Source organism: Aptenodytes patagonicus, chromosome 2, assembly GCF_965638725.1.
Source record: "Aptenodytes patagonicus chromosome 2, bAptPat1.pri.cur, whole genome shotgun sequence".
NCBI classification, from domain to species: Eukaryota; Metazoa; Chordata; class Aves; order Sphenisciformes; family Spheniscidae; genus Aptenodytes; species Aptenodytes patagonicus.
In genome coordinates this window covers 26,994,595-27,017,631 of record NC_134950.1, presented here as the reverse complement: position 1 = coordinate 27,017,631, position 23,037 = coordinate 26,994,595, and the positions used below count along the sequence as shown (strand labels likewise).

The window sequence follows — 23,037 nt, the reverse complement described above, 5'->3', positions numbered from 1 at the left end:
TTTAGTAGCTATCAAAAATCCATGGGAAAGGAATAGCTTCTCATTCAAAGCCTCTTTTAATGTAATAGATTGTGTGTGATGATAAGACATTGCAGTGCTAAAGCAACCTCAATGCATAATTTTAGCAATTCCCAGAATTTCAGTTGCACACTAATAGAATTGTGTTTTATGTAAATTTAGACTTGATTTTCATTTTGGAAAGTGGCTATGCCCTCCCCTAAGTGCCATGCTCATTTAGTTAGAATTTGGCCCGTTTTTCTGGCTTCTGCTTAGAATGACTTGGTCTTTGCAGAAAATGTAAAAGTTACACTGAAAAAGGAAAAAAAAAATCTGTTACTCGCCATGATAACTTTGATCCTTTGAGAATGCTAGCTTAAGAGAAAGGGGGCAATATGAATGTGGAGTTCTTTTCTTATGGGATTCTTGGATTTAGCAGAAGCCACTAATAAAGCTTGACGCAGCACAGTGCGTTGAACATTCAGTCCCCAGAAAGATTATTCTTGCCTGGTTGGATGCTGCTGTCCACAGATTTCAACTTCAGTGATGGAACTGAAAAATACTATGCAAGTAAGAATAAGCTAAAACAGAGTTTTAAGAACACCAACATTAGTACAATAAATAATCGTGTTTACTCTTCAAAATCAATCCCTCTCTTCTTAAAAAATAGAACAAAATATCTTTTGTGAGAACTGTGAATACATAAACTGCTTGGGGTACTTGTGAATATTTCATGTGAGAAAATGATTCCTTTGAATTAACCTAATTATTATTATGTTTTGTTCAGCTTTGTCCTGATACCCAAACTAAATTGAATGCAGCTTATGCATTTGGAACAACTTACCAACAAAGTGTAAGTAAGAGATAAAATGCTATTCTAAATTTTGAATTAAGTTGCTTTGTATATCATCAGTAATTCAGTGCATATTGAAGGACCTCTGGAGTTTAGCCATAAGCTGCAACATGGACTTCTTTCTTGTGAAACTGTTGCTTATTTTAATTTTTTTATTATTGAGTGAAATAAATGTATTTTTTAAAAATTATTTAACTATACATCACAAAACTTGTTTACTATATAGGATAATCAAAATAAATTGAACTGGCATTTGTATTAGTGAGGCTGCTGACTTATCAGTGGAAGAACACAATACCTGAATTCTGACAGTCATGTACTTTGTGTTGTAACTTCTAATGTTCCTGCCTCCATCTTTGGCCAGGTTTCATATGGAAAGAAAGCATATGCAGTCGTGCCATGCCTGTATGTTGTCCCCATTAACTCTTTAATCTGTTCCCTCATTTCAGTGGATTCAATAAAGAGACTGAAGGCAAGTTTTAATCGAACAGATGACTCATCAGAGGAAAGAGATTCTTTAGCTGTCTTAACTATGGGAAAAACTTGGAGTTTTCACACCTTACTAAACACCAGGAAAGGGAGAAGGGGTAGAGCACTTGAGCTTGTGTATACTTAGATGCTAAATTTAGTCAGCCACAGACATGGTTCTGCCAGCAATAAAGCTTCATTAATTTTTGTCACGTGTTAAATGGGAAGGTGGTAGTCTCTTTGGAGGGGTGGAGAAATAACATCTTTATTTTTATAAAACTCCATATGTGTGCGCAGCATCTAATACCTATATATCCATTAATATTATTTATTAACTCATCTACATTCAAAACCATTCCCCACATTATGTGTTGCAGTGTAAAAATATATAAACTCTGGCTGCTATTTGGGTGGTGTGAAAGTCTTGTAGCGTAATAGCTGTCAAAGCTTTAGTCCTTAAAAACTAAAGTGTTTACCAAATAATTTTGACAGATCTTTGTTAAATATTTTTACTCTTCCATATTGTTTAATGTTGTTTAATCCATATTTCAGTAGAATGGAAACTTATTTCCTATTTAGGATCATTGAACTGGTCGAGTATGGTTATTCTTTTTTTTTGTACTTTTTAAAATCTTATGTATTTGATACATTAAGTTTGTAGAACCTGTTGTTAAGTATTAACAACAGTTAATATTACTGGATTTAAATACAAATACCAATAAATATTAACTTACTGAGTATTTTTAATGTACTTATTTTCATGGATTGTATGCATCACTTTTTTTTTCCTACAGCTTTGGAGAAAACATTGTGGACGTGTTATATGAGTATTTAAAGACTGCATTGTTGTTCACATATGCAGAAAACTAACTACTTTCACATTTAATTTCTTCACACAATCACAGAATGGTTGAGGTAGGCAGGGTCCTCTGGAGGTAGGTCATCTTCTCCAACCCCCTACTCAAGCAGGACCACCTAGAGCAGGTTGCCCAGGACTGTGTCCAGACGACTTTTGAATATCTCCAAGGAGTGAGACTTCATAACCTCTTTGGGCAACCTGTGCCAGTGCTTGGTCACCCTCACAGTGAAGAAGTGTTTCCTGATGCTCAGAGGGAACCTCCTATTTCAGTTTGTGCGCATTGCCTCTGGTCCTGTCACTGGGCACCACTGAAAAGAGCCTGGCACTGTCTTGTACACCCTCCCTTCAGATATTTGTACACATTGATAAGATCCGCCCTGAGCCTTCTCATCTCCAGGGAAAACAGTCCTAGCTTTCTCAGCCTTTCCTCATAGGAGAGATGTTCTAGTCCCTTTATCATCTTAGTGGCCTGCGCTGGACTATATCAGGTCGCTCCATTTCTCTCTTGCACTGGTGAGCCCAGAACCAGACACAGTACTCCATGACTTCAGCGTTTGTTTCTTGACTTCAGTGTTTATGCTGGTTTAAATTTTATGTTTGTGAAATTTGCTAGGATATTTTTTCCTAATCTGTTGAAAAATGTTAGCAAAGCTTCATTCTCCACATTAGTCATTCTAGTCAATTGCAAGTCATTTCCAAGAGGTTTGTATAAAAACATTAATGCTTTGTAATTGCTTGCAAATAGCTGGAATGCCTTGTCTTTTGCAAAGAAATGGGACAGATTCCACAATAATTTTGTAGGGGAGGAATCCACAACTTGATAAAATCATTAAATGGCTAAAGTGATCTTTTTATTTTAATGTTTTTTTCTTGTAGTGCAAAATTTCAGTTTCCAAGATTTTATTGGATTTTGCTAATCCAATCTTTTATGACCTATTCCTTGAATATAATGGTGACAATGGACAACAATATCTTTGGGCCGTGCCAGTTTTAAACTTGAATCTTCAATACAGTGAAATGTTTGTTAATCAAGGTAAGACTGTCATAGTAACATTTCCGTGAATTTAAACTGAATAACTTCAAATAGAAAGAATTTGTATTAATTACTGTTACTGAGTTGTTTTTAAAGATACCACAACCCACCATAAGTTGTTTCTGTTTTAAGAATTTAATATTTTGTGGGCAAGTTCTGATAGTGTTAAATGCAGGCTTTGGTTGCATATACCAGCCCAATCAATAATATGCGCAAATAAAGTAATCTAATTTCATTATGTATTTAAGTTGAAAATAAATAATTTTGTGTCCTGAACACAGTTATATGTATCGTACAGTTATATGTATCATTTCTAGTAGATTTCATTCTTTTTGTGTGTTGAATTAGTTTTTTAAATATTATGTGACTGTCATGTTTTTTCAAAGGCAGTAATATGAACAACTGGCTTTTGACTCGTCGATTTTTTTTGGTGGATACGCTAAGTGGAAAAGAGAATGACTTGGGAAAACTGCCAAGAGTAATTCGAATTGCTAGCAAAATAACAATAAGGTGATTAATTGCATACAATATATAGTCCATAGAAAATAAAGCCAATTTTGTGCAGTCTGCATTTTATTGTCTTAAAAGAAAGGTGTTTTATTATGTTGTTTCTAATATGTCCTGTGCTGGTTTTTCCATTGCATACTTGGAAATAGCAAGAGTTTCCATAGGTTGTTCTGATGAGTGAGTGAGAAAACGTAACATTGACTTGTGGGGGTTAAAATTACTGTGATTACTTTCCAGGTAAGATGGATCAGACTATGTATGCATAATGCAAGTTAGCAGGCATTCAGTCACCTCTTAGAAGCAGGTGCCATTTGGAAAGACCTAAAACCTCCTCTGTTAATTCTTTTTCAATGTCTATGTTACTGACTATACAAGGGTGCAATTTCATACTCCATATTCTTTTTTGCTGTGTTTTTACAAACTGTTGCCTATTCTGTTGTACAATCCAGAATAGGCTTGTAGTCATTTAACTGAAATTATGAGACTGCCTGTTAGGGTCATTACTGATAGTTCATCTCAACTGGAATATCTTTTGGAAGAACCTTTTTTTCTCCTTCTTTATGTAATGTCTTCCTCTGAGATTAATGTCCAAAACTTGGGATCTCCCTTTTCCTTCAGCTCTTCTTCACAACTCATTAGTTAAAAAGATTGCTGAGTAGCACTGAATACTGATCCATACAAGTAATCATCTTGAAGATTAATTTAATGTACTAACTCCATTTGCTGAGACTTACATATTACATTATTTCAAAAAATAAGGATTAGCCTACGTATGTTAGGAGAACCCCCTTTCACCCCCCCTTGGAAAAAAGGATAATGCCAGACATTCAAAATAAATATAGAAAAGGTCATTCTGTAATGTTTTGAGAAAAGTTACCTTTGGAATTGACTTCAGTTGCAGCTATCATAATGTGAGCAGTAGGTAAAGATTGATTCAGGTATTCTCTCACAAATAAGCAGTCCTTCCCAGCTTTTTTCTTTTTATATATTTGTGTACATGCCTTTGTACACTGCTTGCTTTTAAAATGTGAATTGCCATGTCATTGGGTTTGAAACTCACATTTTATTGATCAGGTTGTTCTGTTCATTTAGTATTTTCTTATTAGTACAAGTTTCAATCAATACTTTCCAAGCAACTCATCCATTTTCTGTATTAAAAATAATACTCTGTTTGTATTTCTGCAGTATTCGTCTGGTATCCCATACTCAGAGAGGAACTATCTACCCTCCTCTACTTACTATTGCTTACACAGATGTGCTTGTCCAAAACCCTGAAACCCAGAGTGTGATGGTGAGATCTTTGTGCTATCTTAATTGACCTGATCTGTTAATCATACTTTTAGTTCTGTTGGAATGCCAGTTGAGTGAACATTTTAGGGGGGTTTGTAAAAATCTAATAAGCAGTTTCTAGTTCTGCTCAGTTTTGAAGTTGCAAGTTTTCACTAAAATGTAAAGCTTTTAAAACAAAGCAGGTAAAAGTATTTTCTTTTTAATTTATCTTGAGTCTTTTTTAACTTAAAGTATTAGAATTTTACAATTGGTTGTGTAATGCTAAATTAGGCTACAGTTCAGATAAAACTATACGCACAGAAAATAACAGGAAAAGTACTCTACGCAATGCACTGAAAGCAGCAATTTATGCAAGAAATTGAATAATTTTATTTAAAGCAATGCCTTAAGAGGAGGTTGTTATGACACAGACATTTCAGGTCACCTGTAGTTTAAGTTAAAATATTGGTAATGTATCTAAAACACCCTTAAGTGTTTTGTCTGCTGTGTATTATTTTACAGCGCATCTCTAAGCATTAACGTAAAATAATCCAAAAATCTGTACCCAGAGGGGTTGGAGACCAGTTTGGGGGATCTTCCTCTACTGAAAGCCACCACGTTCTGCTGTAGCAGATGCAGAAGGGGCATTTCCTACTTGCCCTTTTGCCTGCCATGATGGGCAGCAGCTCAGATGTCCCATCCCTGTGCCTTGTTTGCTTGTTAGATCGCACTGCTTAAAAAAGTGAAAATTTTGAGCTTAATATAGTAGAATAATCATTCTGCTATTACAAAAATTGTAATATTAATATTTTCTGCTTATCAACCTTCAACAGTTCAGGCTTCCAGTGTAGATAGACATCTAGCTAGAAATTTCTGGTGCTAGAACCATTCCTTGTGTTCCATATTAGCTGCATGAAAGAGACAGGGAATTAGAAAGATAGAAAAATTAGTCAGACACTTCTTCCCTGCCTAAATGATGTCTTTATTTAACCACAGAAACAGCACTGTTTTTAGAAAATAATTCATTCAAATGGCGATGGCAGGATCAATGGTTTTCAGTTTCTCTAATTTATGTTATACTATTTCACCCTTACATCTACATCTGATCTACTTAGGTGTTGTGAATTTTGTATGTCTTGTTGCATTTAACAAATTTTATGCAAGTAAAAGAATAGATTGAATTTCTTTCCAATTTCTATAAACACTGAGCTTCTAGTAACTGAGCATATTTAGACTTAAATCCAAGTGAGGTGATAGAATGAGCTCTGACAGGAGCAAATGTTTTGGGAAGCCAAGGCAGGGGGGAGGAGGGATTGGTTTTGGGGAGTTTTGTCCTTTTTTTTAAACTGAATTAAAAATACTATTCATTATCATACTTGTGTTAACTTTAGTCTCGCAGTGACAAAGATTCAGGCCAGAATGTTATAAAACCAAGACAATTTTCTCTTCCTTGTACAAATCTTTCAGACCAAAGTCAAAATAGGTCTTAGGTCAGATAGATATTTAAACTAGAGGGAGCAATTTTGATGCTGCATGACAATTTTTGTCGTTCAAGCTGGAAAAAAAAAATTGGTGACTGAGCTATGCAAGAGCTCACTTTATGATTTTGCATATTGGTGTAATTACATTAAAGTTACTTTTAATCAACACTGATAAAAGGGAAAGTATCAAGCCTTTGGTGTCACCTTCCAGAAGGAAAAAAATTATGTGGATTTGAAAGGATTATAATTAGGTACGGCTAGTAACTTGCAGATAGCAGGGATCCATTCCCAGCATTACTGTTGGTAAAATCTGCACTAAGTGTAGCAGAGCACATGCTAGCCTAGCACTGTAGCACACCAGGTCAGATGTATACAGGAAAAGAAGGTATATGTTGTACTTGTATAGTAGCCCTAGATGGGAATTGCCACCAACTAAAAGTGTGAAAACTACCACTGTCTATAATGGTTGTAGTATTTCAGAATTTCTATGCATATTTACTTCCTGTATCTTAATATTCAGGTTTCCTTCTCAGTCAATTATGAGATGAATCAGTCAGAGGCTCAGATTCAGACTGATGTAAGTTGTATTGCTCTTTAATTTGTCGATACAGTGATTTACTTCTATTTTGTGGTTTTTAAAAATATCCGCAAATAATTTTTCATTCTCTTCAGATCACGTTGGGTGTGTTGGGTGGGCTTGCAGTGTTATGGTCCCTTCTCAAGACTGCAGGCTGGAAGAGGCGTACAGGAAGCTCTATAATTGACTTGCAGGTATAAACAGCTGGTAACTTAAAAAGGGACACGTCTTCCTCTCTTTAAGGAGACCTTTGCTATCGTTCCCTGTGATATAACTATTATGTTTCGTAAGGTAACTGAAATAATTTCTAGCCTAGCTTCATAGAACTGTGACCTGGACTTAGGCTCACTTGGGGAAGTAGGTTTTTTGCATTTTTTTGGATTCTGATGTTGTCATTTAGGAAATATTTTTGTTAAAAATAAAGGTATTTACAGAGCTATTCTGATCAATTGAGTGGCCTTAGTTTTCAGATCAGTTCTTTGAACAAAGACTAGCATGTAGGAGTTTCAGATACTGAATATACCATAAATATATGACCATAGTAGAATAATTTTGTTCAAGGCTACTTTTCAGTACTAAAGTTTCCTGTTGTGTGAGCTGCATAACATTTTATATAAATGTACATATGCATTACTTAATTAGTTTTACAGATCTCTACAGTGTGTTTTTATAATTGCAGACAGTTTTGAAGTTCTTACTGTTTTATGCTGGAGACCTTGCCAATGTTTTCTTTGTCATCACAGTGGGCACAGGGATTTATTGGCTTGTGTTCTTCAAAGTAAGTATTTTTCCAGATTTGGGTGTTATGAAAAGCTATTAATATTGCATATATTTTTACACAAAAATTCATTTTCTTTCTTTCTTTTTTCTTTTTTTTTTTTTTTTTTTTGCCTTTCTGGTCAGACTGTTGAGGCAAGTTCTGTATCATATTCTGTTTTGTGTGCTTAAATTATTGTGTTCACCTGTTTCTTTTCCTTAGGATTCATTGTACTTGCAGTCTGCTTAACAGTCTCTTAAAATATTTTACAAATTCAAAATGATTGCACATGAAATATTGATCTTTTTCTGCAAAACGTTTTTCACACTTAGCACTTAGTATGTTGTTACATATGCCATCTACACTGTTCCAATGTAACTTCTCAATTACAGGCTCAGCAGTTTGTCTCTGTCCTTTTACCACTTCCATCTCAAGAAGAAGATTTTGTTACATATATAGCATGTGCGTTTAGTTTAAAGGTAAATATTATTTTCCTCCTGTAGATTTTCAGTAGGCTTGTTTTTAACATCTTGTACAGTTCATTTTATTAGTGTATAGATGTAAACAATTATTTTATTCTAAGAATTAAGTCATTTTTCCATAGACATTTATTTTGTGGAGTCTTTAAAGGGAAACAAATGTCTAAGGAAGATGATCTATGGAAAATTATTCTTTCAAGGATAAAGATGTAAAGAAACCCAAACAAAATAACACCATATCAAGAAAGCAAGTGCTTTCTTTTAAAGCAGAATGTAAGTGCTGTCAGTTCCTGATTAAAAAGAAGACAGATTAAAATAATTCTGTTCAAGCATATTTGTAGAATTCAGAGATCGGTATTCTGTCTTCATGGGACACACAAGTATTTTATTAATTACGGGTATTATATTGAATTGGAATTCATAATACAGGTTAATATGTTATAGGAAAATACTTAGTCAATTTTTTTTTAATTTGTTACTTTGCTGTATTTTCTTCATTATTTTGGACATTGCCACATGACTTACCATTACTCCAAGCTTTTAAATTAAAAAAAAAAAGCTGCATCAAAAGTTGGTAACAAAGTTGCAATCTCATCTCAAGTATAGTCAAGTATATTACCTGTTACGTTTAATGAATGACATGTGCAATGACTGTTTCTTCATCTTTGTCTATTTGCTGTTGCTGTCCTTACTTGTTATATTTCTCCTTTTTCTCTCTTAGGCTCTGCAGTTCTTACAATTGCTGGTTTCACAACTCGCTATAGATATTTTCTTTATTGACTGGGAAAGACCTAAGGGCAAAGTTCTTAAAGCAGTTGAAGGTAACTCAAACTATGCTTGTTTGTATGAACAGCTTTGGTTAAATGCGAGTATTACTCTCAAGTATTAAATTTCAGAGCTTTATTGTATGTATTCTTTTTAGGTGAAGGTGTTATTAAAAGTGCTGCTGCACCTGTGAGCATATGGAGGACATATTTTATAGCAAATGAATGGAATGAAATTCAGACAGTGAGGAAGATAAATCCCCTCTTTCAAGTGCTTGCAGTTCTTTTTTTTCTGGAGGTATTATTACTACAGTTATCATTGTTACTGTTATTAATTTTTTATGATTCACAACCAGAGTGTAACATAAGAGTCTGGGTTTTAATTCTTGCATTCTCTGTGGTAATAGTGGATGACCTTCAAGTTCACTTGAAAACGTTACTTAGTAAAATAATTATTTTAACACATTTTTTAATTTATATGTATGTATGTATAGGTCATTGCAATATTTCATTAAGGAAGACTTAGAAAAAGAAACCACCAACCTTTATTTACCTTAGAGACCTTTGTTAGTTTTGTTTGGTTTTTTTAAGGTAATGAGTTACTCTAAATGGCTTAAGAGAGTGATAAATCTGTGTACACACTCAATTCTTTATTTGCCTACTGGGTCCCTCCTGCCACAGCCTACAGCTTTATTTCTGGTTTCATATTTATCTGAACTGAGCTTCTTTCCTGCTAATTTGCTATAGTGACCTTTTATAAAGCAGGAAATGAAATGTGCCAGTTCTGTTCCTGATGGCATAACACAAGGCAGTGTGCCTTCAGTTACAGCTTAAGGATATGTGAGAAATTGTACTTTAGCTTTTCAAAAACATTTTGGTTTCTTTCTTCTGTATTTTGGTAAGTACTTTTATTTTGGGAAGTATTCTTAAAGCGTGTAGCATACAGTTGTTTATGTGAGGTTCTTCTACATATTTTCAATACTTTTATTCATTTTTATATTTCTGTTCTTAAATTTCCTATTTTTCTTTTAAATTATATACAGTAAAAAAACCCAAACTTTCCTTATTCACTACATCAGTATATTTGCTGTTGGTAAATACTGGCTAGGAACAACTTCTGTGCCATGTTACAAGGAAGGAATGGGAGAAAAGAGAGCACGTATTCCCAAAACTAACTAGTCTCCTTAGGTTACTCTTCATAGGCTCCTGGTATTACTATAATGGAGAGGCTACTCTTAGTAGAGAGTGATTAACATCTTGCTCTATAATTCCTGCTATGAATTTCACTCTGGACATTCCCTTTTTCGCCACTGATGGTGAAGGAAGTCATGAAAGGTATCTAAATAGGCTAAAATTGGTGTTTGTGAAAACCTCAGATAATCTTTATAACTTTCATTGTCATGCTGGAGTTTGGAATGTAGTTTCCCTAGAAGTATAATGCACGGGGGGCATTCAGCTGCTCACTACAAGGGGGAACTTCTGTATTGCTCAAAACCTGTCTTCTTGGATTACTAATTTTGATAAAGTGACTGTTCAGTTCTCATTGATCATGGTGACAGGCTGCACACTAGTAGAAAACAAGCCAGGAAAAATAATAGTTGGAGGAAGTTGGAAAGCGTCTCCCTCCCCTCAGGCCTCGTGTCTGGCACCAAAGCAGCCGCTTGGTTGGCACTGGTCGCCGTGGCAGTGTTGACTACATGGCTAGTGCAGATAGCACTCTGGCATCGAAAGTGAGCTTTTCAGTATTGTATTGGATCTGGCTGGGATGGAGTTAATTTTCTTCATAGCAGCCCATGGAGTGTGGTGTTTTGGATTTGTGGCTAAAACAGCGCTGATAACTCACCAGTGTTTTGGCTATTGCTGAACAGCGCTTGCACAGCGTCAAGGCCCCCAGCGAGTAGGCTGGGGCTGCGCAAGAAGCTGGGAGGAGAACAGGACAGCTGACCCCAACTGACCAAAGGGATATTCCATACCATATACCATCATGCTCAGCAATAAAAATGGAGGGGAGGGATTTTCTGGGGACTGGCTGGGCATCGGTCTGCTTGTGGGAGGGAGGTAGTGATTGCCTTTGCATCACTTGTCGTAGGGGTTTTTTTCACCTTCTTTTTCCCTTTTCTTTGCTTATTAACTGTCTTTATCTTCACCCACAAGTCTTCTTGCTTTTGCTTTTCCTGTTCCCCATCCCGCTGTGGTGGGGGTCAACCCACCTCAAATATGTTTCTGGTACAGCTTCAGTTCTGAATGATTTTAATAAAACTTTCACCTCTTAAGTGTTCCAAGACATAGTGTTTCTCTCATCTTTTTTATTTGGGAACTTTTTCTAGATTGTTTAAAATAGATTCAGCTATAAAGACAGTGAAGGGAAATATATTTCTATTCAATAAAAACAAAAAAATCCATTTATTACAGTTGCAAAACAGATAAAAAATTTGTTATAACACTGGAATATATAGGACCAAAAAGCTGAAATTTGGCAGAAATAATATCCCTATGCAGTCTAACAGTAGAATCCTTTGGAGTCAGTAAAAATCAATGTTGACTTGTCATGAGATTTAGGTGCGTATATTTTTGAATTTATGTATCAACACATATACGTAGAGTTTATGTTTTTAATTATGTTTCTCAGTAATAACACTGGATCACACAATTGAGCTCTATCCTAGTGAACATGCTACTATTCCCAGGTCCATTTTTCCTAATTTTTTCTTCTTACTTCCTGTTATGATGGAAACAACAGGGTCATAATTAATACTATTCATTGCCTCATGTCGTTATACTGACCTTCTTATCTCTTCAGGTGGTGGGATTTTCAAACCTGGCTTTAATGGATTCTTCTTCCAGTCTTACAAGAAACAGTGAGAGTTACATAGCTCCTTGGAGCCGCATTTTAAGATTTGGTGTGTCTGCTGCACTCTGGCTAGCCATTGCCTTCTTACAGGTATGTGAAACACATGACATACTGAATTATAATTTTTAGGCTGGTTCTTGGAAGCTGGAATGTATCACTAGGCCATCCATACTACATATCATAGCATTGGGTATATTCTTAACTGTTTTGCTTGATCTAGACTTTTAGCTGCTTTAGCATGGTACACCTCTAGGACTCAAAATGAATCTTCTGAGCTATGAGACATCTTACTTTGTAGTCAGAATTTTAATCCTCTCCAAGATGTGAATTTATGCAACTACTTTGTTTTGTTTTTAACAACTTTGAAGCATCTCCCAAGTTCAAAATGAAAAGCATGTTATTGCTACACTTTACTTCTTAGAGGAAGGATGTCAATCCCATTTCATAGAGTCCAATGCAATGGTGGCCACTACAGAAGTCTGTAATTTGTGGGTGTTAAACTGTGAAGTTAATTGCTTAATAAAGTCAAAGCTGATGAACTAATAAAAGAAAATTTGGTTGATTTATTTCAGATTACATTTTTTTCTGTGTTTTATGAAAGATTTATTGAAGATAAGATAAGCCAATTTGTTGATTTGTGTTGCATGAGCAATGTAAGTATTTCTTTGTCTCATTTGTACAGTGGCATTTTTAATAGAATAATATATATGATAGTGTCCTGGTTTTGGCTGGGATAGAGTTAATTTTCTTCCTAGTAGCTGGCATAGTGCTGTGTTTCAGATTTAGCATGACAATAATGTGATAACACACCGATGTTTTAGTTGTTGCTAAGCAGTGTTTATACTAAGTCAAGGACTTTTCAGCTTCCCATACTCTGCCAGCGAGGAGGTGCACAAGAAGCTGGGAGGGAGCACAGCCAGGACAGCTGACGCAAACTGGCCAAAGGGATATTCCATACCATATGACATCATGCTTAGTATATAAACTGGGGAGAGTTGGCCGGGAGGCAGTGATTGCTGCTCAGGGGGGACTGGCTGGGCGTTGCTTGGCAGATGGTGAGCAGTTGCGTGACTTGTTTTGGGGTTTTTTTCCTTTGCCTGTTTTTTTTCTTTTTTTTTTTCTCTCTCTCTCTCTCTCGTTGTTTTACTTTCCATTGCAAATTTTATTATTATTATTATTATTATTATTATTATTATTATTGTTATTGTTATTGTTATTATTATTATTATTATTTCAAGTATTAATCTGTTCTTTTCTTAACCCACGAGTTTTCTCACTTTTACTCTTCCAATTCTCTCCCCCATCCCACTGGGGTGGAGGGAGTGAGCGAGCAGCTGGGTGGTGCTTAGTTGCCGACTGGAGTCAAACCACGACAGATAGTTTTAAGAATATTAAATAATATTTATTCATTTAGTTTAATCAGAGATTACTAGCTAACAGCTGAAGTCAATGTTTCTTTCAGCTCACCTTTTTGGTGCAATCTACAAGAAGATTTCAGTTAAACTTTAATTGAAAAAAGATTCTGGAATCATAGGTATCAATATGTTCTTCTAGACGTGTGATTTTTAGGTTGTTTTTTGAAGTTAAATTGGTTACATATGCTCATGCAGAATTAAAAAGTAACAAATTATAACAGAAATTAGGTGTGGAACCATTTGCTGCTGTTCTTTCTACTGGTTTGCATTTTAGTACCTTTGTCTTACAGACACAGCTGTCTTGATTTTATTTAACATGTTTATGTTCAGTTTCTGCTCCTATCTTGTGGTTGTCCCTCAACCGCTGAACTTCATGGTTGTCCCTCCTGGACAGTTATCACCTTTTTCATGCATTTTCACTTACTCACATCTGAACTACTTCCCTTTCTCTCATTTAAATATGGGTCTTGAAGCTTTGTACTGCAGGAATTCCTTTTTAACCAAAGAAAAGTGCAGTCAGAACAGGTTGGATTAGCTCATTTGGCCAGAACTTTTTAAAAATATAGAGATTAACTCCTTTTATTAGTCTTTCCAGCCTTGGTTATTCCTCTTCCGTGAAAAACCCATGTAGTGCATGGGTTGTAGAGAGAGTTAATTTTGTTTTTTATGTGATATATAAGCATTGTATCATACTGAATGAGATTCTATTAAATCCAGTCTCCTAGGAGCTCAACTGGAATCATGCAAACATATTATGTATCACAGAAATAACTTTTGAATCAAAATAAAAGCTAATAACTTTGCTTTAATTTTTTGGCTTTGTGGAATTAAGTAGTGATCCTTGCTGTTGGTAGACTAAACTTGAAGCTGGTGTGTGTATCTAGTTAAACATAGATAAAACTAATCAGTAAAAGAGTTATTAAATATTTTTCTGCCTTATTTATTTTGGTACCTGCCTATTTTGTATTTGTAGAGGGGCTGGTCTTGCTGACCTCCACTGTGAATTCAAAAGTTAAAAAATAAAATTATAATGTTTAATTAAAGTACTCTTCTCTTCCCCCATGTCTTTTAGATTTCAGTGTTTCTCTTGTCACACAGCTGCTTTGGTTATTATATCCATGGTCGCTCCGTGCATGGACATGCAGATACCAATATGGAAGAAATGAATATGAACCTAAAGAGAGAAGCAGTAAGTAAAAGTAGTTAAGTTTACACCTGCTCTAATTATTTATTTTATAAAAAAACCTCACACCTTTGCATTATGGATCTGCACTTGTGCATTACATTGCACCAAGTTATGATACTTAAAAGATACCAGCCGTTGGTAAGCTCATGGCCACATTCAAAAAGATGCATACCAAGAAGCTTTCATAAAGAGACAAACCTGAAAAACTCCTAATAAAGAGACATCTACTCTTCCAATAAATTCTTTTATTCCATCTCTTCTCCTCTGGTGATATAAGTTAATTTACAGAAACTAATTCAAATAAGTATTTTTTCTAGTTTGTTGTATGTTGTATCTTTGCCGCAAGATCAGGCAAATGTAAAATGTCTAATACAAGACTGGAGCACTTTGCACTGAATTTCATGACATCTTGCATCTTTGTAGGGACAAGTAGGAAGAAAGTACCTTAGGCAAAGGATATTGCTATTTCAATGATAAGTGGGCAGAAAAAAACATAACCATGTGAAAATTAAATCTCAAACATTGAAATGTAGAGGAATCTTTTTAATAATATTTTTGGCTTGTGTGTTCCTATAATTTTTTCCTAATTGCTTATTTTAATATAATTTTGGAAAAAGCCATTTTTTCCCTATGGAGATGTCCAATTTTCTGTTTTCATGGAGGTTTTGAGATTTATTAAATGTGACCTGAAAAACATATGGAAAATGTCAGGAATCCAAAGCACAAAAAAAGCAGGACAAGTATAGAATAAATGATAAACATAAAAGAAAGGGCTTCAGAATGAATGTCAAGAGATGTATTAGAAGGTAATGAACTGAACACAGGGGAAAAGAGGAATATGTCTTTGTGACAGCAGGGGTCAGGATTTCATGTCCTAAGAAAATCTTGCTCTAATAGAACGAAGAGTGCAGTGGTTTCAAATATTTAGAGATATTAAGTACTATGTGTACATGAAAGAGAGGAAATTAAAAGCTTTTGACTTTTTTGGGTCTATGAATGACATTAACAATGTTAATTTACAATTGCTTTAATTGTATAGGAAAATCTATGTAGTCAGAGAGGTTTGTTACCGAACACAGATGGCCAGACATTTCAGATTTCCATTTCAAGAAAAATGCGACTACACTATGACAGGATTCATGAAACCCTAACAAGAGTAAGTGAGATATCTGTATTCTGTAAATGTTATTTAAAATATGTAGTGTTTCTGCTGAAGTCATGGTCATGTTGTATTTCAGAAACGTGGTCCTGCTAGGCTTTTGGACTCATCTGCAAATACTTTTGAACAAAGCACAAGGGCATACAACACCATGAACAAATTTCTCAGTTCTTTTATTGACCACGTATGTATATTGACATTACTATATTAAGGAAAATATAGTAAGTAGAGACTAAAAATTGTAAACCTGGAAGACTGTAATTTCTTTTTAAGCATATGCGCTTCAAGACTTGTTAAAGACTTTATGGCAATTGGAATAGTGCTTCATTCAAAAAAAAAGATTGGAGTACTGTCCAACAGTGCAGCCTGCTCTTAAAAATGACAAACCCTTTTTTGTTATGTACTTATTTTTGTCTTGGAATAGACCAGTGCTTTTTTTCATTCATAAAGGTCTAAGTAGCTGTACTTCACTTTGTAACAAGTACTTTTTCTTTGAAATCGTAAAACAAGAAGTATTGTTTTTCTTTTTCTTATAGGTTCATAAAGAAATGGATTATATTGTTAAAGATAAGTTGCTGCTTGAACGGATTCTTGGCATGGAGTTCATGGAACCAATAGAGAAAAGTATTTTTTACAACGGTAAAAAGATTTGTGACTTGGTATTTGTACTATTATAAGTATGCAGGTTTCTGTGTAGATTTCTTTCCCAGGATTTACAATCTAAACTGGACTTTACAGCAGGAGAGGTCATTAAATGACTGCTTGTGAGGGAGGTATTTAAGACATGTTCTTCAGGTTACAGAAATCCTATTTATAATTTGTCACTCGATTGCAATGTTTTTTCTTTTAGGTAACTGAAAGGATACTGTGTAGAGATGTGCACGTGTTTACGAAGTGCTCCTTTGACTTGCTATCTAGATCCAATATCCACTTGGTAAATGCACAGAAGACCCACAATATTTAAAAAACTCCATGCTATTTTTTTTTTGTAATATAGAACCAAATTTCTTATGAAACAACTAAAAGTACAGATAGACAATTTCTTTAAAGAGGATATTGACCACAGTGAGAATGTTTTAGTGGAATACTTGATGTTAACACACCACTCATCTTTGCAGACTCCGCTAAGTAATTTGGGTTCTTGAATATTTTATTTTGAAGCTTTTTAAACGTTGCCAATACCTACAGAAAAAATGAGTATTCCAGCAGAAACAGGGATGACACTAGTTCTGATTCTGGTCCCTGGAGCTACGCAAAATCAGTCAGACTTGGGTTCTCTAATGCATCATCTTGAATCCCAAGCCCATGCTAAACCTAGCCATAAGTATTTCCAAGTGACCAGTACATGTGTTAAAAATAGATTTAGTGAAAGTTCTTGACCATATCTCAGCCTTCAACCTAGGTTCCTAAAACTGAATCCCTGGAAGATTGATGCTGTGAAACACCAAGGCTCTAAAAACCTTACCCTATTCATAATTACTGCCAGGTGACCAATACCTGCATCACTGGACTCCTCATCCAGTGTTAGGTCCTCCACTTCCAAGGTTCTGAAACCCTGAGTCCTGGTCTCCTCCTCTTAACAGATGTGGTCTGGGGACCAGTATTCACACTGCAATGAAATACGAGCTGCGAACTTGATCTAGTTGAAGATGTCCCTGCCCACGGCAGGGGGGTTGGACTAGATGACCTCTAAAGGTCCCTTCCAACCCAAACTATTCTATGATTCTATAACTTAGGCCTGGTAGCAGTCTGCTTCCTCAGTCCCTGAGCTGTACAGAATCCATCAAAAATTATTTTTGAAAACCTTAGTTCAGACTCTGATTCTACCCCTAACCATAAATACGGCCATCACCTGCATGAAAACTAAACATTAACTAGTGATCCAAGACGATTGCAAGCCTTCATTTTGTGTCCCTCAAGTACTTGGCTCTCCAGCCTCACTGTTCAGAAACTCTAAACTTTATCAGAACCAATCCATAGATATTATCAGATGACCATTACACATCCTAAATATGTCATTATTCTTAGATAATAGCAATCTACAGATTACATCACTGAGCTGTGCAGAACTTCTCCTGCTCTATGACACTGGGGCTGCAAAAGCTGAAGCCTAATTTGAATTTCAAACCTTGCTATATAATCAGGAATGCAGCACGTGCTTTCAAACTAGCCATGATTTAGTCTGATGTTTTTGCTCGGTCTAGATGTCTGAGCTACACCTAATTCATTAAAGGCTTGGGCTCTCCTCCCCTGTCATAGCGAAGCACTATCTTTAGTAATAAATGTTGCCAGATAGCCAATATCTGCCTTAAAACTATAACTAGAACTTTCTTCAGCCTCAGCCTGTGATTCCATACCTTGCAACATCAGTCATTCCAAAACCCTATTCTAAACCCCGAGTCTACTCAGCCATAAATATTGTCAGGTATGCAATGTCTGAGTTAGAATTAAGTGTATAAGCATGATGTGATGTCTCCAAATTGTGCAGTATTCAACAAAGGCTTGGTCTTTTGACTGCCATTGTTTTAAAGTTCATAACCATAAGCATTGATATAAACATATTGTTTGATGGTTTAGACTGCCATGGTTCCCAGAAGTTTAGATACAAATCAGGATTTCATGGCAGTAGGACATATACAATTTGTAATGAAAATACGCTGTTTCCAATAAAACTTGCATTAGACTTTTTTCTGAAAAAGTAGGAAGAGGGAAAAGAATCTATTTTCTGTAATTGTTTATTTTAAGTGTTCTTTTCTCTTTTGAAAGTGGTGCTTTTTGATAAAATAAAGAAGTGGATAAGTGGTCTAGACTACTTTGGCTATGAAAAAGGTATTTTAAGCTTAAAAGACCCATTTTCTGGGAAACTGTTAACCAATGAACAAAGATAATGTTAAGCTCTGAACCTCCTCCTAAGTAAGGCTTTAAGCATATGCTTTTATTATTTTGTTGAGCTGGGGCCAGAGTTAACAGTTGCTAAAAATTGCAGTGACAAGGAAGTTACATCTGCTTCTTGTTCAAAGCAGCCTTTTTCAAACAATCCGATTGAGGTTTCAGGAGTGAATAAAGTTGCGTGTGGCACATGGGCTTTTCCTATTGTGTTCCGTCAGTATTAAGCCATTTTATAAGTGAAAAGGTTTGTATTATTTTGCTTAAATAGAATGACATAACTAGCTTTTATGATGCCATAGAATGCCATAACTAGCTCTTGCTCTGACTTCCCTTTTTCTTATGAGCTTTCTCAGCGTGGACTGATGAACTCCACAAACTTGCACTTCATAGAAATAATAATTTTTCAAAAATTATTTTCTTTCTGTAGATGAAGGACACTCTTTCAGTGATGTTCTCTATTATGGCAATGAGACAACACTGCTCATCTTTGATGTCCTGTTTTTCTCCATTGTGGATCTGGCTTCCCAAAGTTTTGTTTTAGCTGCTATTCTAACATATTTGCAACAAGAGGTAAATTTCAATTTAAGAACAAAGTAATGTTTAAAAAATGTGGGTTAGTATGGAAGTTTATATAGTTAACTAGACAATTAAAGCAGTAAGTTAGCAGTTTGTGGTGACAGAAGATTATACTGAGAGCTTATAAAATAGTTCTCTGATTTTTTTTGTCAAACAGGCTTGTGAGAAATTAATTTTATTCACATGCCTGTCATGACTAAAGGGGCTACAAATAACCTTCAGTAGAAAACACAAATATCTGTTAAAATTAATCACACATAATTATATCATATTTCAGGGTGGAAAGATACTGGGAAATATTTCAAAAATGCTAAAGGAAGTTAAGCACCTAATTCACTCATATTATTTATGATTTAAAGATAATATCAAGTTATTTTATGTTAGGTACTGAAACATACTGGTTTAAGTATTTCTTTGTTAACACATTTTTTCTAAAATGTTCTTAGATATTTAGGTTTATTCGTAATACACTTGGGCAGAAGAATTTGGCATCCAAAACCTTGGTGGATGAAAGATTTCTCATTTAATTAAGAAGACGAAAAACTTTGTGGAGGAGTTAATCATGGAAATTATGTCCATGATCAAAGCGTCTCTGACCTACAGGTTAATTGTAATGCACTTTTCAATAATAATAATGCAATGGTTTTGAAATGAATCATTTTTTACATTGTGTGCTATTAAGCTTTATTTTTGTGTATTTACAAATATTTTTTAATTTGTGAACACTAAGCCATAGGCCTTTAAAAGGAAAGGTACATGAAATGAAAATAAGACAGACGTAAACTTACTGTTCTTATTATTAGAATAAGATAAAAATTGTTTAATGGCTTTTGCTGAGGTACGGACCACTCACTTTGAGACAAAAATTTGAGCATTCCAGTTGGCAGGAGAGGCTGTCAACTCTTCAGTTTTCTGAAAATCCCTTAAATCTTTTTCTCTCTTTTTTGGTAATTTATTTTGAGGTATAACGTTTAGCAAACATACTTCCAGTTTTATGCAGCACAGGACTTGTTCTGAATTAAATTAATATGTCAAGAGGACTTGATTTAAAGATCATTTATTTACAGCAACTCCAACTTGAAATTTTAGCTTTTCTTTATTGTGTCATAGTATTGTATGCTTTTGTCTCTTCTCTTGAAGTTTATCATTGTTTTTCTTAGGTGTGGACTACACATGACAAAGTTTCCTTGTGTTTGAGATACAGTAGTGTTACAGCAATGCAGAAAAACAGGCAGAGGAGAGGTTATAGGTATTTGGTGTTTGTTCCTGATCTGTCATCTGATGCGAGATGCCCAGGGAAATACAGTAATTCTTCTGTGCTGTTTCCACACAAGTGAAATAGAAGCAATTGTTCTTATCTTTTTAGAAGTGTTTGCACAGGTGCCTATATATGCTCATGTACCTCTGTCTCTCTAACTTTCTGGCTTTATTATCTTTAGATATAACACAGAGACCATAATCATTTTACTGTCATCATATTTTTGGAATTTAGACAAGTTAATAATTATTCAGGTGCCACTTATTAAGTGTTAAGGGAGATTATGAATGGCCTTCAAAACACCTTAAAGTGAGGTGTCTACCTCCCATTTGTATCTCTGAAAAGTCTCCCTACTTTTTTAAAACTATGTTTTTCAGTAAATGATTGAACTTGAATAGTGTTTTCTGGTTTTATAGCTGTTACTTGTCTTTAGATGATTCAACAAGGGACTTTCACCAGCAAAAACACCATAAAAATGTAAGTCGAGGTTAGCATGCTTATTCCAAAACAGAGACTGAGGACACAATCAGTTGGACCTAGCAGATTTTCAGTGCAGACATGCTTATCTGAGTTGAAGCAGCATTGAATTTCAGGTGTTTTTGGCTTCATAGAGAGGAACGTGTTCTCATGTTGATACCATATCATATCATGATATTAAACTTATGGTAACATGGACATAAATCTCAGGGTCACTGTTGCTCGCTATTGCATTTGCTTTTGGTGTTGCAAAACCTCTGCAGCTTGGTAGTCCGATATAGGTGCTATTAACTGATAGAATGGGTGTCTGCCAGTAAGGCTGTAACAAGGTAGATAACTGAGGAGTTGGTTTTCAGCAGGACATCCATTTATTAATATGCAGTTTGGCATGGATATTTCCATGACATGCTTTCCTTACTTCAGTCTACTTCTGTGCACAATTCTTAGTTTGTTGGCGCACACTATGCCTCAAAAAAGGTATGAATGCAAAACTTCCAACAGAGGGAAGTGCCCACTATAAATAAAATCAAGGTTGTTACCTTTATAGTGAATGTAGTAATTAAAGCATCCATTAGGTTCTCTATCTGTTAAAACAGCCAAAAATCTTATTTCCGCTGAGTACCATGACTGTATGACGACTTCACTAGTTGTGAGGTTTCTGTCGTATTGCCTGTCAGTGATGTACCAAGTGGCAAACCTGTAAACTAAGCTGAGGAGCCATCTGAAAAACGGTCTGCGGCAGGACATTTGCAAGGCAAAGTTAGGCTTGCATGATGCAAGCATAGCTCAACTAAACAACTAAACTTTCCAGATCTTGCAAGTCCTACTGAAATATCAATGTACAAGAGGAAATACAATCTTTCTCGTGTGACCATATTTATTCAAGAGGACTGATGTGACTAAAGGGGTGTAGAAAATTGCTGTGATCCGTAAGTGAGCAAGTATGACCCTAATGAATTACCCTAATACAGGTCTTTTCTTACTGTCACTTTCCAGCAATATAAGTGGGCATCATTGCCAATGGTAACGGGCACAGGCTTTTTCTCTGTGCAGATTCTGATGACGTGTCCATAGTCATGAAGTTATTCTAGGGAACAGAACCACACTTCGAACATACCTCCTCTAGAATGGTCTGATTTATGGCCGACTTCAGTCAGAATAACTAAAAAGTAGTAACCAGACCTGAGTAAACCAGGGAATGTCTGCAAGCGAAACGAAGGTGCGATTGTGCCATCTGTAGACACAGCCGCGTAGTTTTAATTTAGTTAGTCCGGTACCAGCAGAAACGGAGACGTTTCGGCATGTGGCCTCTCACTCTGTACCCTATTCTCAATGCTTTTGCTAACCAGGTACACCTTTCTGTGCAAAAATCGTGCTTTGAGTTTGCTTTAGATATGCCTTTAATTATCTGCTGCTCGGAAGGGCATGTGAAAGCTTTAATGACCTTGCAATTTGCAAGAACTGCTGCTAACGGCAACTCTTGTTACAGATAAATGATAAATTAATCTAAAAATGTCCTGTCAAAACAGTTCAGTCGCTTGGCCCCCTCTTTCTCCTCAGTGCACACACTACTCTGTTGTGTTTTATTTTTCCAGGTCATTTATCTAAAATGTTAATATAGCTAACATAGGCACTCTACATGATTTAGGAAATAATTACAGGAGTCAAAAGCTCCAGAAATTCATAGAAGCTTTTCTTCATTCTTGCTGTCCAGTGAACACTTGAAACGGGTTGACTGCGCTTTGTTCTCCTATTGCTTGATCTTTGTTCAAGAAATAGCTCTTCTGATTTTATTTCCAACTTAATGTTTTTCCTTTTTAAAAATTAATATGCAGCTACAATGTGTCGTTGCCGAGTGTCTTTCAAGTTTCTAAATGTTTTATTTAATCACATGGCATTTCAAACTCTCCTATCTGTTCCTCTAAGCAATAAAAAAATTTTCAAGGACCAGAGAAGTTTTTTTGCACTTGTTAAATCAGTTGAGCCAAGCCTACCACACACTTTTCCTTCCACGAACATGAGAGGTTTCAGGATAGGGCAGCCACCAATGGCTCTGCAGTCCACAGAAGCTCTGTCAGGACAAGCGTAAGAAAGGGATTCTGCGGTCGGTGTGGCAAAGGAGGGATACGGTTTTGGATAATCACAACTAATGGAAAGAGATGGTTGCTTATTGCCAAGTATC

At 35.5% G+C, this 23,037-nt stretch overlaps 1 protein-coding gene across 2 annotated transcripts in view; it reads left to right on the top strand.

Moving 5' to 3' along the window:
- The window catches only part of TMEM67 (transmembrane protein 67), a 39,267-nt gene extending 16,457 nt beyond the window's left edge, over nt 1-22,810 (top strand). The window contains exons 11-29 of one of the 2 annotated variants that reach the window (XR_012994586.1): nt 785-850; nt 3,054-3,210; nt 3,597-3,720; nt 4,903-5,008; nt 6,988-7,044; nt 7,140-7,238; nt 7,724-7,822; nt 8,194-8,280; nt 9,002-9,101; nt 9,203-9,342; nt 11,845-11,985; nt 12,468-12,548; nt 14,383-14,499; nt 15,536-15,652; nt 15,735-15,839; nt 16,192-16,294; nt 18,972-19,114; nt 19,567-19,730; nt 20,281-22,810. Coding sequence is in view for 1 of the 2 variants with exons in the window: in XM_076329420.1 (XP_076185535.1) it covers nt 785-850; nt 3,054-3,210; nt 3,597-3,720; nt 4,903-5,008; nt 6,988-7,044; nt 7,140-7,238; nt 7,724-7,822; nt 8,194-8,280; nt 9,002-9,101; nt 9,203-9,342; nt 11,845-11,985; nt 12,468-12,548; nt 14,383-14,499; nt 15,536-15,652; nt 15,735-15,839; nt 16,192-16,294; nt 18,972-19,114; nt 19,567-19,647 (1,923 nt within the window). In the remaining variant the exon portion in view is untranslated. Of the gene's footprint in view, nt 1-784; nt 851-3,053; nt 3,211-3,596; nt 3,721-4,902; nt 5,009-6,987; nt 7,045-7,139; nt 7,239-7,723; nt 7,823-8,193; nt 8,281-9,001; nt 9,102-9,202; nt 9,343-11,844; nt 11,986-12,467; nt 12,549-14,382; nt 14,500-15,535; nt 15,653-15,734; nt 15,840-16,191; nt 16,295-18,971; nt 19,115-19,566 lie in introns of both variants that reach the window. The other variant, XM_076329420.1, reaches the window with a different exon arrangement.
- The last annotated feature ends 227 nt before the right edge of the window (nt 22,811-23,037 follow it).